The sequence below is a fragment of the Talpa occidentalis genome, unplaced genomic scaffold, assembly GCF_014898055.3.
Source record: "Talpa occidentalis isolate TD23 unplaced genomic scaffold, MPIMG_talOcc4v2.1 talOcc4.12, whole genome shotgun sequence".
Taxonomy (NCBI): Eukaryota; Metazoa; Chordata; class Mammalia; order Eulipotyphla; family Talpidae; genus Talpa; species Talpa occidentalis.
The window spans coordinates 19,719,852-19,735,082 of NW_023601212.1; the positions used below are offsets into that span (position 1 = coordinate 19,719,852).

A 15,231-nucleotide genomic window follows, 5' to 3' on the forward strand; every position below is an offset into this window, starting at 1 on the left:
GAGGAGAAGTACTGTGGTGAGTGTGGGGAGCACTGGGGCCTGCTCTGTAGCAGCAACCACTGAGTACATGGGGCAGCGGGGCTCATAACACCCCTGGATTAGTGTTGGCAGGAACCAGTTCTTGATTGGGTCCCCTTTGGCAAGGTAAGTAAGGAGCCCAGGGCAGGAGCCCAGGCACCCAGACCAGCATCTTCTCAAATCAGAGGAGACTCAAGTGGTGTCAGGCACCCCCTGGCAGGAGCATTGCAGCCGAGGCCAGGATGTGCTATGCATCCTTCAGACTCCTCTTCCTGTGGTCTTGTCAGCCACAGGAAATCTGGGATGGGGTGGAGGGGAGCACCCAGGACTTGCACAAGATGGGGAGAGTAGATGAGTGGTCTGACCAAAAGTTGGGGGGTGGGGACAGTGAGGACTGACTACTCCCAAGAAACAAAATTTGGCACTAACAGTGTGTATAAGAAATGCATGTATCAGCTTAGTCCCAGCTCCGTGTCACCACAGAGGGTCACCCCCCTTATAAGCCCCCAGACCTCTCCTATGCTGAGAGAGGTCATCTCTAAAATCTTCCCAGCATGGACAGTCGTGTGCAATGATAATCGCTGCCTGCTGGTTATTAGCCATGTGGCTACCAAGGGGGCACTGAGTTGCTTGCTGTGACTTGGCCTTACAAGTCACACTGTAGAGAAAGATGAAAATGAAAATCTGTAGCAGCCAGTACTTGGTAGATCCTGTCAATTTGCCCTCCAATTGGGAAGGTCCCAGTTTAAACTTTCACTGGCAGTGTATGAAAGGCCCCACTTCCCCCACATTCCTGCAGCAGCAAGCAGGGTTCTCTAAAATTAGTGCATGCAATTGTGACGGTGGCAAATCCAATATCCTGGCAGGCTGGCAGCTTAGGTGAAAGTTGATGTTGCCATCTTGAGTCTAAAATCTGTAGGGCAGGTTACAGGCAGGCTAAAAACTCAGGATTTCTGTGTTCCAATCAAAGGGGAATTCCCTCTTTAGGAAATCTCAGGTTTTGCTCTCAAAGCCTTCAACTGCTTGGCTGAGGCCCACACACATTATCAAGCATCACCTCCTTCGCTTAAAGTCAGCTGGGTGTAGACATTCATGATATCTACAAAATGACCTTCAGAACAATGTCTAGAGTCATGTTAGACCAAACTTCTGGACACCATCATCAAGCTCTAGAGACACATACAATGAAGGATTGCGCCTGCAGTCACTTTTGGTATTATCAAAAATTGTTTGCCATTGGAAATGAATCCATTCTTGGGTCTAGTCTCCATATCATCTATTGACTGTAGGCAGGTAAGGCATTCTCTGTTTGCCCCTACCCTTACCCCATTTATTGTCACCTTCCTCTGCTCTACTTTGCTCTGTGCCCCAGGATACTGGCCTCTAGATTGGCTGAGCTCCCTCACACTCACTCAGCCAGTGAGAGGCACCAGAGATCAGAGGACGGGATGAGAGAAGATTCCGGGCATATCTTCCCTGCTCTTTGAGGCTTCGGTACCACACCTCTGACACTGGCTCCATTGTTCCAGGGCTCCTGAACCCCTGTTCCTCTTTTCTGGCCTCTTCAGCCCTGGCTTTTCAGTCTCTGTTTCCTGTAACGCTGCTCGCATCTCTGCAAATGAGCAACACTGGCATTCTAGGCCCTCTGAATTAAGGTGACTCGGTCTTCCTGCAGAGACCCTTACTGATAGCAACAGCTGGGGACCCAGAAAAATGGACAGTGGCACAGCCTGGTTTGGCAGAGACTCAGCGTGCCCTTGGGTCACTTCTGGTAGGGCAAGGGAAGGCAGGCAGTTCACAAGCTCAGGGTCAGGCCCAACCAAGACTTTCAGAGATGGTGTCCACATCTGCTGAGGTGATCTCACCACTGTGACTCTGGCTCCTGCTCGGTGTCACGCTGGGGCCATGTCCTGACTGCTGAGCTGGGAGGGGCCTGATGAAGTGACACTGCTCTCACAGTGCCCTCTCCTGTGTCACAAGAAGCATGCCTTGAGACAGGACACCATGTCTCCACCGACCTTCATGGACACTGCCTTTCTAGATTCTTTCCATCCTAATGGTGGAGGAAATGTCTCTTCTCCCTTACCCCAGGACTCTAAACCCCAGCCCCGGCCCTCCCTTCTTGGAGAAATTGTCCCCTTCCACTTCTCTCTTTCCTACCCCCTTCTCATCAGCTCTGAGAACACCTAAATCTTTCACATCTGAAAAACAAAACAAAAGACACCGCAATGCCAAGTGCATCTCCACCTCTGCCCTATTTCTCTGTGTTCCTTTATAACCAAACTTCTTGCCAGGCTTCTCCTCTCCAGCAATTCCCAACCTCTGCTGAGACTCAAGGCTATGTCACAATCAAAGTCATCTGCTGCTGAAATTAGTGCACCCTTCCCACCTGAGTTGGGGCATCCTCAAGGTCTCCCTGTCCTAATATCATCACCTTGTGCTCTCATGTTTTCCCAGCTCATATATCTGTGACCTAGCCAGCCTGCCCTGCTCAGGCCTGGTGGTCTACCCTCTTGTTTCCTTTGCTTGTACATTTACTCCCACCTCCTCCTTCTTTCCTAGGAATCTTGATTTAGATGTCCCTTCTGCTGAAAATCCTTTCCTGATGCCCTAGAAAGGACTTGTTGCTCGGTGGCCTCCCAGAATGCCTTGCTCTCCACCCTTCTCCCAGCCCTGACAACTCAATCTAGATGACATGACAGGAAATGAGACTGAGCAGTGTTAGGGGAAACAAAAGCTGAAAAGCCAGGGCTGAAGAGGCCACAGCTGGCCCCCATTATACCTTCTACTTCCTTGTTAGACCACACACCATGGTGTGAGGGACCTGCCTGCTCACAGGCCCACGAACATGAGCAGATTGTGAGTTTCCTAAGGGCCAGGGTGATGTCTGGTCTCCATTCCCAGTTCCCAGCCCGATACATAGCTCTAGGGGACACGGAGAACATGGTCCGCATGGGGATGGACTGATGACCGCTAACCTCCTATGTGCGTGGGTGTAAGATTGGCATGTTGCTCCACAGCTCCAGGGGGCAATGTGGGAGTGAGGACACTTAACCAGAAGAGCCATGCAGCAACAGGACAGCCAGATGGGGCCAGGGACTCCAGTCACTGCAGTGAGTGGGACCAGGTTGGCTGACGCCAGCTGGAGTTCCATGACAAATTCTAGTCTTTGATGGGGAGCATGGCCTGGGAGATCCAACAGCACTCTGACCTAAAAATTCAGTGGGATTCCCTGGTGGTGCAAGGCGTTAAGCACAGCATTGTGCAGTTATCCACAGCCTCTACAGCGTGAGTTCGATCCCCAGCCAGCCAGGGAGCTACCCACATGGCACACAGAACTCTCTTGCCTCACCCACTGCTCCCCTCAGCAGTGTATTTCAGTCAGTCTACCTGTTCTGTTCCCCACTCTGTCTCTGGTGAATCCTCTCACCCCTCACACCTCTGGCCTGTACCCCAGTCCTTGTATTCATAAATAAATAAATCTTTTAAAAAATAAAAATTTAGTATGTCCGATCTCCCCTGGAACTGGGTTCCTCACCTGTGGTCCCCCCAGCCATGGATGGACAAACACTCAGCTGCAAGACAGTGGTGAGTCCTCTCTGGAGTCTTGCAGGTAGGGGTGTTCCAGTCAGAGTTACATACCCTATGACCACTAGAGGGCGCACTGTACTTAGACTTGCTTCCAGCAGGTAGGTGGACCAGGCTGTTTACCTGTTCGAGGTAGGCCAAGCAGGAGCACCAAGAAAGAGCTGGCTGAAGTAAGTTCTGTGAGGGTTTCATTAGAGTTGTGGACCCAGTCCCAAGACCAAAAAAGTTCATTGGAAAGCAGTTGTTATGCTGTTTTAGAATTCAATACATATTCTTATTACCTATTATTCTGAAACTTCAAGTGCAAAACGACAATGAGTTTGGCTGGATTCCTCCCCTAGACATGAGTGAAGACTGTATACTTGGTGAGGTGGGGGATGTTAGGGTGGGGATTCAGCATTAGTGATATCAGGGGCAGTAAACTCCCCACAGACAATTGCATTCTCCTGGTTCCTAGAGCACCTCTTCCTTTATCCTCCTGACACTCACGCTCTCCACCCCATTCTGCAATACTCCTCCTGGCAAGGGTGCTATCAGATTGACTCTGAGGTGTGATTTTAAAACAGGTCTAGAAGTTCTTCCTGGCCTCTACCTTTCTTCCATATGCTCATTCGGGAAATCTAAGCTTGGATTCATTCCCTGTGGTTCCCCCAAGGCAAGAAGCTGACCCCCACCCTGCACCCCCACGCTCTGGGCCCTGCAGCCCATCTGGCAGACAGAAGGAGCTAGAAGGGACTTGTTGCTTGGTGGCCTTCCAGGATGCCTTGCTCTCCACCCTTCTCCCAGCCCTGACAACTCAATCTAGCTGACATGTCAGGAAATGAGACTGAGCTGCAGGGCCTGCAGCCAAGAAGGCCACTTGTCATTGCTGAGCAGGGGAACAGGGCTGGCAGCCCACCTCCCACCACTGAGCCCACTCCCCAGGGCAATGGCCCATATCCAGCAATGTGTTTGCAAGGGGAGGCTTAACTCTTAGAGCCTCCTGCTCTTGAAGCAAAAGAAGTTGATAGGCTCAAGGAGTAAGTGACTTCCTGGAGGAGCAAGCATGGGGCTCAGATGTCTCTGAAGAAGGAAGGTCCCAGTTGATGACAGTTTGGGGACCACTGCATCCTGGAGTAAGGTTTTGGCTACTCTCTGAAAAGGTCTTCCAGCTGTTGAGAGAGGGTAGGGGGGGGACAGGAAGCAGGGAGGTACATTTGCATTTCATTTGCATTTCATTTGCATATGACTCTTTTGAAGTCCAGAGGCACAGAAATTTCCTGTCCTTGCTTCTTTTTCCCATTCTTTCCTCTATTCCTTTATAACCTCCGGCAACCCCCTATCTCTTTCCATTTCCCCACAGCTTTTCCTCACTCAAGCTAAACAGAGACTTGACTCCAAAAGCTGAGGGGTTGGCGCCTTCTCTACCTCCCATCTGCCCGGAAACCAAAAAGCTGATTTCACGGAGACTGTGAAGGAGAGAGGGGTTTGGGGGCTCCCATTCCAGTCCATCTAATTGAAGTGATCATTAGGCAAACCAGAGAGGGAAGGAATAAAAATTGTCACCATGGGTTCAGGGAGTTGAAGAGCTCCGCACCTCTCCCTGCACATTTGCTGAAAGCCCACTCTGTCTTCTAAGACCCTGGAGGAGCAGAAGCTGGGAGAGCGGAGAGACTGAGCTGGACCATGTAACCTTGGGCAGGTGCCACCCGCTGTGGGCCTGCAGTACCTCAGATGAGAGCTATGTAGGTCCCTTGCACCTCAGTTTTAAGGTCGTGGAAGGCCAGAGAAGAGAAGGGAACACTCACATGCCAGAGGGCAGGACAAAAAGTACTGGCTTTGGAGTCTTTTTTTTTTTTTAAGATTTATTTAATTATGCATATAAGAACTGTGGTACAGGCCAGAAGTACGGGGGCGGGGTGGGGGGTGTGTGTGTGAAAGGATCCACCAGAGACAGAGTGGGGAATAGAACAGGCAGACTGACCGAAACACACTGCTGAGGGGCGCAGCGGGCGAGACAGGAGAGGTCTGCCTCGCCATGTGGGCTGCTACCTGGCCAGCCCAGGGATTGAAATCATGCAGCAGAGGCTGCAGATTGCTTCACAGTGCGGTGCTTAACCCCCTGAGCCACCAGGGAGGCCCATGGCTTTGGAGTCTTAATCCCAACTCTGAAATCTGCTAACTGTCATGAATCTCAGTTTCCTCATCTATAAAAAGAGCTTAAAAATTACCTTCCTGGGCCTCCCCGGTGGCGCAGCAGTTGAGCGCTGGGTTGCGAAGCTGCCCGCAGCCTCTGCAGCGCTGGTTTGATCCCTGGCTGCTCCCCGGCCACCGGAGGAGGGTCCCACATGGCGTGCAGACCTCTCCTGCCGCCCCGCTGCTCCCCTCAGCAGTGTACTTCGGTCCTTCTGCCTGCTCTGCTCCCCACTCTGGCTCTGGTGAATTCTCTCCCCCTCCCGCGCTTCTGACTGTACCCAGTGCATGTATAAAGAAAACAAACAAACAAACAAACAAATAAATAAATAAATAAATAAATAAATAAATAAATCTTAAAAAAAAAAAAATTACCTTCCTTCTAAAGTTGTGTTGGCCAAACAACATGAAGCACCTTTCTTGGCATATAGGAAGCATATATGGAATGAATGAGGTTAATGAAAAAGAGTGAGGTTATGTCTTTCATCCTCTCCCACTCCCACCCTCTCCCACCTGCTCATCTGAAGTCTGGAAACCAAAGCATGAATCTCCAAGTCCCATCACTGCCTTAATGGGCCCTATTCCCCAAGAACTCCACCCTCACTTCCCCTCCCCTCCCTGGCACCCCAGAATCCTAGTCTGCTGGAGCTGAAAGTCTCTGGGAAATGCTTAGGCACATGCTCCTCTGGCTTCTGGAAAACTAAAGCCCAAAGAAAAAATATGATTTTGCACTTGAGCAAGAGATAGAGGTCCTGGGCCTCCCTGGTAGCGCAGGGGATTAAGACGCAACCTATGGAGCTATCCACAACCACTGCAGCACCAGTTTGATCCCCAGCCATGTCAGTGAGCCAGATGGCGCAGCAGACCTCTCCTGACTCACCCACTGCTCCCCTCAGCAGTGTATTTCTGTCAATCTGCCTGCTCTGTTCCCCACTCTGTCTCTGGTGAATCCTCTCACCACCCTCCCACACCTCTGGCTTGTACCCCCAGTTCTTGTATGCATAAATAAATAAATCTTTAAAAAAAAATTAAGAAAGAGCGAGAAACAGGCCCCAAATATGGTGGTCAAGGAATCAGACCCTCGGTGCACATGGCCATGCAAATGACATGCAAATAGAGATATGAAAATCATAAGCACACTGGGGTATATAAAATATATGCTGGCATTTTTTCTAGAATGTTGATAGGTGAAGTGCATTTGTAAAGAAGAAATAGACCTCAAAGAAGGGGCCAATCTGAAGAGAAGGAAGCGGGGGGGGGAGTAAAGGAAAGAAAGGTACAGACTAGGGGGTAGGGGTGTTCACTAGGCCTCCTAGAAACCTTTACTTATGGCTTCCCCAGCCTGAAGAAACAGGAAGTAGTTTCCTCCCTTCTTGCTAAGATTGAGGTTAAGAGAAGACCATGCTACTGGGGAAGGGTGGTTAGTATGGACCCCCATAAGCAGTGATTAAACACTTTCCATTCCTCTGGGGCCTGCAATGAGTCCTACTGTGTGCCTGACTCTGCTGGGGCTGCCAAACCATCAGAAGAGTCCCACAGAAAGTGCCACCAAGTGCTATGGTAATTTAGTAAAAGACAAATCAGCTTACTTCAGACTTCAGAAAGGAGGTGGCTGGAACCGTGCACAGGGCATAGAGCTTGCTGCTAACTACGGGCAAGTTAATCTCTGCAGGCTTTGTTCTTGCCATCTGTAAAATGGAAATAATGATAGTTCAATTTATAAGTTGTTAGGAGAACTAAACAAGTTCAGAAGCCTTGTTAGCACGGTACCTGGTACACAGTGAGAGCTCAAGAATGTGGGTTATTGGGGTGAGTGGTGAGTGGACACACCAGGTGTAAACAAGACACAGAGGCAGAAAAGCCCAGGAGTGGTTGTGTGAGTAGGCCCTAGTCCTTGGGAGTGAGGTGAAGGTGGGCTGGCAAGGAGACCCTACCCTCCTGCAGGTACCTGGCTTTCTAGGTTTGTAGGCAGGTGGTCCCTCGGCCTGGGCATCACTTACTATAATCTGAAGAGCCGACAAGTTTGGGGAAAGCTCAGATGATGGGTCTGTAACAAGAGATGTGAAGAGCATGTGGAGTCGGTCCTGAGACCTGATTCCTGCCTGGCTTCTCTCTAGGGGATCTTGCACTCTTGGACCAAAAGCACTCGCTTTAGTCATTTCCCAGCTCTGTAGATGAGGGAAGTGGTGGTTCCCACACCCCTTGGCCCTGGTAAATAACCTTCACATCATCTTTTTATAGAGTCTTACAGCAACCCAGGGCACAGGGGAAAAGGCACACTTTCACCTGGAAAATGTGATCATCGTCTGGTCCCCATCAGGACCCTATGAGGATGCATGGGGGCTAGGTGAGCTTGGCCACCTGCTAAGCTCCATACAAACAGATGCCAGAGCTGGTTAGCACCTGCCCCATTGTACAGGGGAGTAAAATGGGTTCAGGGAGGTGAAAAGCCTCTTCTCATGGCACACTACCGGTAAGCAGGTAGGATTCCAAACCCAGATTCTTTCCAGCACACCCCCACGGCTTCCTCGCAGCGCTAATACTTCGGGAGTCAGTCCAGATGGAAGCTCCGGCAGGGGCTGGATAATCCGCCAGCTCCAGCGGTTCCTAAAAAGGGCAAGCTGGACCTGGAGGCTGGGACACCGCGGGCGGGCGCAGTGGGAAGAGGCCACAAGGCCAGGCTGGGGCAGACAGGTGTTCCTCAGGGTCGGACCCGCCCCGGCAGCCTCCCAGACCCCCTCCCCTGACCCCCAGCTCCGCGTATGCAAATCGCCGCTTTGCATGGGCCCGGGGCCAGGCGCGGGGGCCCTGCCAGGGGGCGTGGCCGGCGGCCCCCGCCCCGCGCCGCGCGCTCCGCGTGCTCACCTGGGGAGTGTGGCAATCCTGGCCGCGCCGAGTGCTGCCCGGGCGGGAGCAGCGGAGCGCGCCAGGGCTGCGGCGACGGCTCCGGCAGCGGCTCCCGCAGCGGCGGCGGCCCGGGGCGGGAGGCAGGAGACCCTGGCTTCCCAGGGGTCCCGGCTGGGGCAGACGCGAGGGGCCTGGGGGGGCGCTGGCTTTGGCCCCGCCTGGGGCAGGATGGTGAATCTGGAACCCATGCACACAGGTGAGGGGCGGAGGGGATGAGCTTTGACAGGTGCCACCGCGCACCGGCAAGGGTTGGAGAGGTAACTCCGCTCCTGGCGGGGGTCTTATTCCCCGGCGGCCAGGAGAGGGCAGTGTGGATAGCGGGTCTCCCGGGGAGACAGAGGAGTTAGGTGACTGGGGGAGTTTGGAAATGAATGAAGGTGGGGGCTATTGGGCGGGAAGACTTCTCAAGTCCCCACTCTGGAGACTGGCAGGTGTGTGGGACCTGGGTGTGCTGAACTGCTGGAGTCTCCGTGAGGTACCCTGCTCGCGGCTTGCTGAAGGGCGGCTCACTCATTCAGCCAGGGGTGTGGGCCTGGGAGTGCATAAGTGAGGGAAATGCATGTATCCACATGTTCCATTTTGGTGTCCGCGAATATATGTGAAGTGGAGGCAATATGGGCAGTCTCTCCGGTGGGCTGGAGGGGGACCTAGGGAAAGTGAGGGGGCGGGGCACTTAGGGAGAAACACCTGAGGCAGGTGCCATGTCACACATGTATTGATTAGGGCTTGTGCGAGCATATGTCCGCTTGTATCTCTGAGGTGAGTCTACCCTTCCCCAGCTGTGTTGGGAGAGGTGGTGGAACCAACCCCATGTGCGAAGTTGTGCCCACCCACAGGCTCTCTGGGTCTTACAGGTGGGTCGCAGTGCCTGGTGGGGCTGGGGAGTCTGCAGGTGCTGCAGGGACCCTGCACTGGGTCTGTAGACTAGGTGTTTGCATGTCTGTGTCTGAGAGGGCCTGGTGACAGACACCATGTCCCAGGGACTCAGACAGCAAGCCCTCCTTCCCAGAGGGTTGGAAACCAAGAGAACAAAATGCTTTTCCAAGAGATGGGTCCTCTCGGTGAGTGATAAGTGGACATGGTGTGGGCCAAGCCCTCATTCACCCTGCTCATCTCTCCTGCCATAGCCAGGCTATAGCTGTACTACTAATCCTAAAGGATTGTTCTAGGTGTTAGGATGAGCCTTTTGGAAGCCCGAGGGTCTACACAGAAAACAGACTTGAGGTGAAGAAAGCTAAACCTGACTTGGCCATTTGAAACCAGCAACTTGCCTTTCAAATGGGGCAGCATTTGAAATGATCTTTATTTAAGATATCAGCGTTGTTGATAGGAATTGTTACCTACTCTCCTTTCTGGAGGAGTCACAAGGAAGTGTGGAGGAGGCAATTCTTCTGACCTGTCCCAAAGAGCAGAGCAGGCTGGAAGCTTTGGCTATCCCTGACACCTACCAACCCTGATATCACGCAGCAGTGAATGCGCAGGGGACCAGGGGCCCACAGTTTCTCAGACACAGTCCATACAGGACTAAGCAAAAGGCAGACTGACAGAGACATGTTGACTTTGTGTGGATCCCCAGGTGCCAGGACATGCCAGGAAGGGCTGGTGAGGCAGGACAAACCGTCCAACTGAGTGTTATCCAATGTTTGAGGAAAGTCTGCTTTCAGACCCTGTGGCACCGAAATGGAGCCTAGCATACCTGGGGCAGAGCGCCTGCTCTCCTGCCTGTGCTTCCTACCAAAAGGCTGGGGTTTGAATGGGAGAAAGACATCAGAAAGGTTGGGCCCCCCAGTGGGAAGTTCTCTAGGACCAAGATCAGAGACTTCCTGGGGGTTTTCCACCTCATTGTCTACTTACTGGAGGCTCCAGTTCTGGGGGAAGTGGGAGGAGGTGGGACAGCTGGGACCCAGCAGGGAAGCCGCCTGGAGGCTGAGAGGAGAGGGCAGGAGAGGGAGTGAGGTTGAGACAAAAAGCATCAAGTCCCATGCCTTGGCTGTGGAAGAAGTTCCAGAATGGTGCTTCTCAAAAGCCCAGCTACCTGACCTATCCCTGCCCTCTATAGGCAGGGCTTCTGGACACAAAGGGGGAGATAGGGCTAAACTCAAATGGGTATCTCTCAGGATGGGGTCTCCATTTACTTGGGTTGGGTTATCCTAATTCACGTCTCTACTTCTTGCTACTCTACCTCAGCCTAGTCTTTAGGGCTTCCCTCAGGACTGCCTGGGCCTCCCCATGAAGCTTCATAGTTTCAGCACATCTGTGGTGTCTGGTTCCTCTTTAGGGGCACCTCAAAGGGATCTCTCTGTTTGGAACTTTCTGTGGTGTCTCTGACAGGGTTTTCATTTGAGGACGTACTTTGCTGGGTCTGCTCTGTGGACTTTTTCAGCCTGGGGTTGTCTTTGTTTTTGTGGGGTCTTTCAAAGTGGACCCTGCTGTGGGGTCTGTGAGGGTAAGCCCCTCCATGGAGTGTCTCATTATGGGACCCTCTCTAGGGTCTCTCAGTCCAGTATCCTCTTTGTGAAAATTTGATCTTGTTTGAGCTCTATTTTTCCCTTAGCAGTAATCCTGTATCCTGTTAATTCTCTATAAACAGCAATTCCCCTGTGAATTCCCAGCCCTCAGCCTTTGGATACTCCTCCTCAATTGATTTACTGGGTAGAGGAAGGAGGGGGAGCAGGGCACTCAAAGGAGAGCGTGGGCTTATTCCCGGGTCCCCCACTCAGCTCTACATCACTGCAGCCCTGAGTCAGCCCATTTTTTGCTCTGATAACCAGGGTGCAAGCCATGATTCAGGTTGGCCTGGGGCCTCGGCACTTTGTACTTTATAGAGCATCTCTCACACCGGAGCACAAACACCTGAGCGGGCATGAGGTCACCAGACACGGGGGCACCCCAGCTAAGGAGGGGCTCCTGCTCCCAGGCCAAAAACAGGCAGAGGGGTAGACAAGAGTCAGACAGATAGGCAGACAGACAGACAACTAGAGAGGGAAAGAAGAGACAGCAAAACAGTGGGAAGCCAGCTGGAGAGAGGACATCTGGTTGACCCCAGGGCATCTCTTTGTCTGCCCTTCTCACTGTGAGCTGATCCCCATCAGAGTTGGGAAAGAAGAGTCAAGTCTCACAGACTGACAAAAATTAGAGCTCAGAAATACCATTTGGGTTGGAAGGCCTCATGGTGAGAGGCAGTGGATTTCTCCTGAAGGAGAGGCAAAGAGCAGTCTCCCGTAGGGAGCACTGGGGGCTTGGCTAGCTGAAGTGGGATGGTGGGCCCCTTGAAATCTCCCTGGTAAAATTCCCCATCAGTGAGGGAGGAGTCAGCAGGGAACTCTGTTCCCTATTCAAAGATGAAGATGGGCAATGGGGGAGAGAATTGTGGGTCTCTACTTTCCCAGGACAACCTGGAATCCCTCTCCCTCCCAGGTCGAAGATGCTCAGCTTGCAGCCTGGGGGGAACCGATGCCCCTTGGACTTTTCCTCCTGTGGGCTCACACATACATCCTGGGTCACAGACACGTAAAGAGGAGCCAAGGAAGAGGGAGGGCAAGGCCAGAGCCCAACATCCTCCCTAGCTTCAGAGTGCAGTGGTGCCAGGAGAGGTCGATGAGGGTCTGCATCTGGCATCTAGCCTCTTACACAGAGCAGCTGAACCTCCCCAGGGAAGGGAGTGATGGCAAGGAGCCTACTCAGTCCCTGGCTGAGATAAGAACAGTGAGAAGCCCCGCCCCACCCCACACCTCTCTCACTCACCGCTGGCAAGTGCTGCAAGTGCTGTCCGACAAGTGAAGGGTTACAGCGTCTCGGGGAGTTTCGGTGTTGGCCCATTTTTAGGCTGAGACCCAAGAGCTTGTTCCACCCATCAGCCTCAGCCTCCTACCCAACTGGAACAGCTTCTCAGTATCTTAGCATCCTATGGGGTTTAGGAAGAACCTTCTTGTTCTGCCCCTCCATTCAGCTCAAATCCCTGTCCCATCCCCAAGTATCACCATGTCTTTCCTGCAAAAGGTGCATCAAAGGAACAGATGTTCTGGCAGAGTGTGGGGTCTTTGACACTTTCAAAATTTATTTTTAAACATGATGAGGTTACTTTTTGAGTTAATTTCAAGGATGAGTAAGATGACTTCTGGGTATGTTTAAAGGCCTGAGGGAAATGATACTAAAGGAGAGTTTGGTTACAGGCATAAAATTATGGCTTAGCTCCAAGAGCTACCCATCTTAAATGGCAGGAGTTTGAATAAGTTGATTTAGAGAATCTGATCATTATCCCAGCCTTGCTGCCCCTTAAGCTCTTCCTGTCTCCATGAACATTTTTCCTAACAAGTCAGAGTTTGGAGAAAGCAGATGGCTTCCCCGGGTAAAGGACAAATGACAATTGTGCAGAGACACAGTGTCAAAACTGTGTGTTGTAATGGGATTGGAGGGACAGGCACCAAAAATGGAAATCTAAGTATCTGTTTAATAAGTTTGTTTATTCCATGCTGACTTTTGTGCCAGCTACTGTGCCACGTGGTTTTCATTCAGTATTTCATTTATTCTGCACGATAACTCAGGGAATTAAGTTATCTTTACACCCATTTTTTAATTTTCAAAAGTCAGGTTTCAAAGCTGTGCCCAGGATTGACTGTCCAGTTAGCTAGCATGACACTGCGATTAAATCCCAGTCATTAGCCCCAAAAATCATGCTCTGAATTCCAGTGGATGCTGCAGCAGTTTACAAAACTAGCAAGGGGGAGGACTTGCCCCCTCCCTCACCTTCCCTACAGTTTCTGACTTTTTCTCTGTGGGAAAGTGTGAGCTGCAGGCGCCCTGCGTGCTAAGCAATGCCCATCTTAGGGGTAGCCTTGGTGGGTGGCACAAAGCAAAGGCCATTCTCCCTTGGAGCGGAAGGCCACAGCCCTGAAGCCCTGTGCAGATGTGTCCAGGTGGCCCACCCTAGTTATTCTGCATGTTCACGCATGACCGACTCCACAGAAAGTTTCAAACGGCAGCAGGAAGGACTTAGGTTAGGCTCAAGAAGTGCTTCTCTAAATGTAGTACACTGGGAGGGGTGTCGGGGTGTAGTTACAGGGTCTTCACTGCTAGAGGTCTGTGCCATCCACGTGGATGTCCATGGCTGGGGGGTGCTGTACAGAGCCCTATGTATTTACCTGAGTGTCCTCAATTTGTATTTCAAAATATTTATATTTTGAGTATTCAAAAATACTCCTTAAACCACGGGTGGCCCCTATGGTGACTTACCTCATCCCCATTTTTGGGGGTGTCCTAAAGGAAGACCCTTAGGGGTGTCCTAAGGGCTGAAGACCCTCCGCATTCCTCTCCTCATCTCTCTCTTGCAGGGCAAGGCAGTCCCCGCTCCTGCTCAGGGTCATTATAGCCCCAGGGGCCAAAATGTAAATCTCTGCCAGAGGAGCAGAAGTCATTGTCCTAAAAAAAAAAAAAGTAGGTCTTCTTTTCCTGGGGCGGAGGTCCACACATTTCCCTCATCCTGATCATCTCCAGACCTCGGGCGTCCAGACTGCCAACTGCCTGATTACCTGATGCAAATGAACGCTGCCTGCCTGACTGGGATTGGCTGGGGAGTCGGTATGCAAATTGACTCACCAAGACTTTATCTGGTTTGAAAGAGTTAAAGTGCTGCCCCAGAGAAGAGGGTGGGGGTGAGGGGGGGGTCAACATGATTTGAATAAAATATTCTTCTGTCTTTAACGGCTTCAGTATTTGGGTGGTTTAATAAGGAGAAGAGCAGAGAGTGAGTTAGTTCAAAGTTGCCTCTTGCCTTCTCTCTGCTGACCCTGGAGGAGACTTAGGGGCCTCTTAGGTGGTGGCAGCTGTCTTTTGTGGGTAAATGTTTAATTTATTGTAATGAAGCAGGGCAGAGAGGCTGGAGCGGCAGCACTTGGGGGCTGTGACGGGGCCTGGTGTAGGTAGTTTCTGTCTGTGGGGCACTGGCCTGCCTGCCCATCCCTTTTTCACTGAGCAAGTTGAAGGAGTGAAAAGAAGGTAAGGATCCCCCAAAGGGCCTGATCTCCCAGAACGGCAACATAGGAGTGAGGGCGTGATCCCCAGATAGTGGACTGACTTCTTTCTGAAATCAGACAGGGTGCAGAGGCAGGAATTGGGGAAGAAACATGAGAAAGGCAAGGGGTTATCCCGGGGAGAAGGGGGAGCTGGATATATCATGTACTACTTTAAAAAATAAATTCCCCTACTCGCTCAACGAAGTGAGGCTTGAGGATGTGTCCTCTCCTATCTCCTGCTGTCCCTCTCCCCTTGTTAAATTTTTACCAACTGAGTCTGGTGATAGAAGGAAGTGGCAATGAATGATGCGAAGGTGAGAGCCCCTGCAGGAGCACTGAAGAAAGGGGGAGAGAATGGCAAGGAAAGGAGGCAAGCAAGGGAGTAGGGGATATATGCCCCTGAGCTTATGAATATTCTAATGGTTGTATGTTCGGGAATCAGGAATTTGAAAGTCTGATGGTTGTTGTAATTACACATTCATCTTTGCTGTTTCGTTAAAGCCACATATGTCATAGCAAGAAAAATTGTGACCTG

General features: G+C 51.6%; 1 protein-coding gene across 2 annotated transcripts in view; it reads left to right on the forward strand.

The window, feature by feature from the left end:
* The first annotated feature begins 8,849 nt into the window (after positions 1–8,849).
* Positions 8,850–15,231, forward strand: part of POU2F3 (POU class 2 homeobox 3) — a 73,705-nt gene continuing 67,323 nt past the window's right edge. The window contains exon 1 of one of the 2 annotated variants that reach the window (XM_037505452.2): positions 8,850–8,881. In XM_037505452.2, the coding sequence (XP_037361349.1) occupies positions 8,854–8,881 (28 nt within the window). In that variant the 5' untranslated portion in view covers positions 8,850–8,853. Of the gene's footprint in view, positions 8,882–14,407; positions 14,680–15,231 lie in introns of those variants that run through there. The other variant, XM_037505453.2, reaches the window with a different exon arrangement.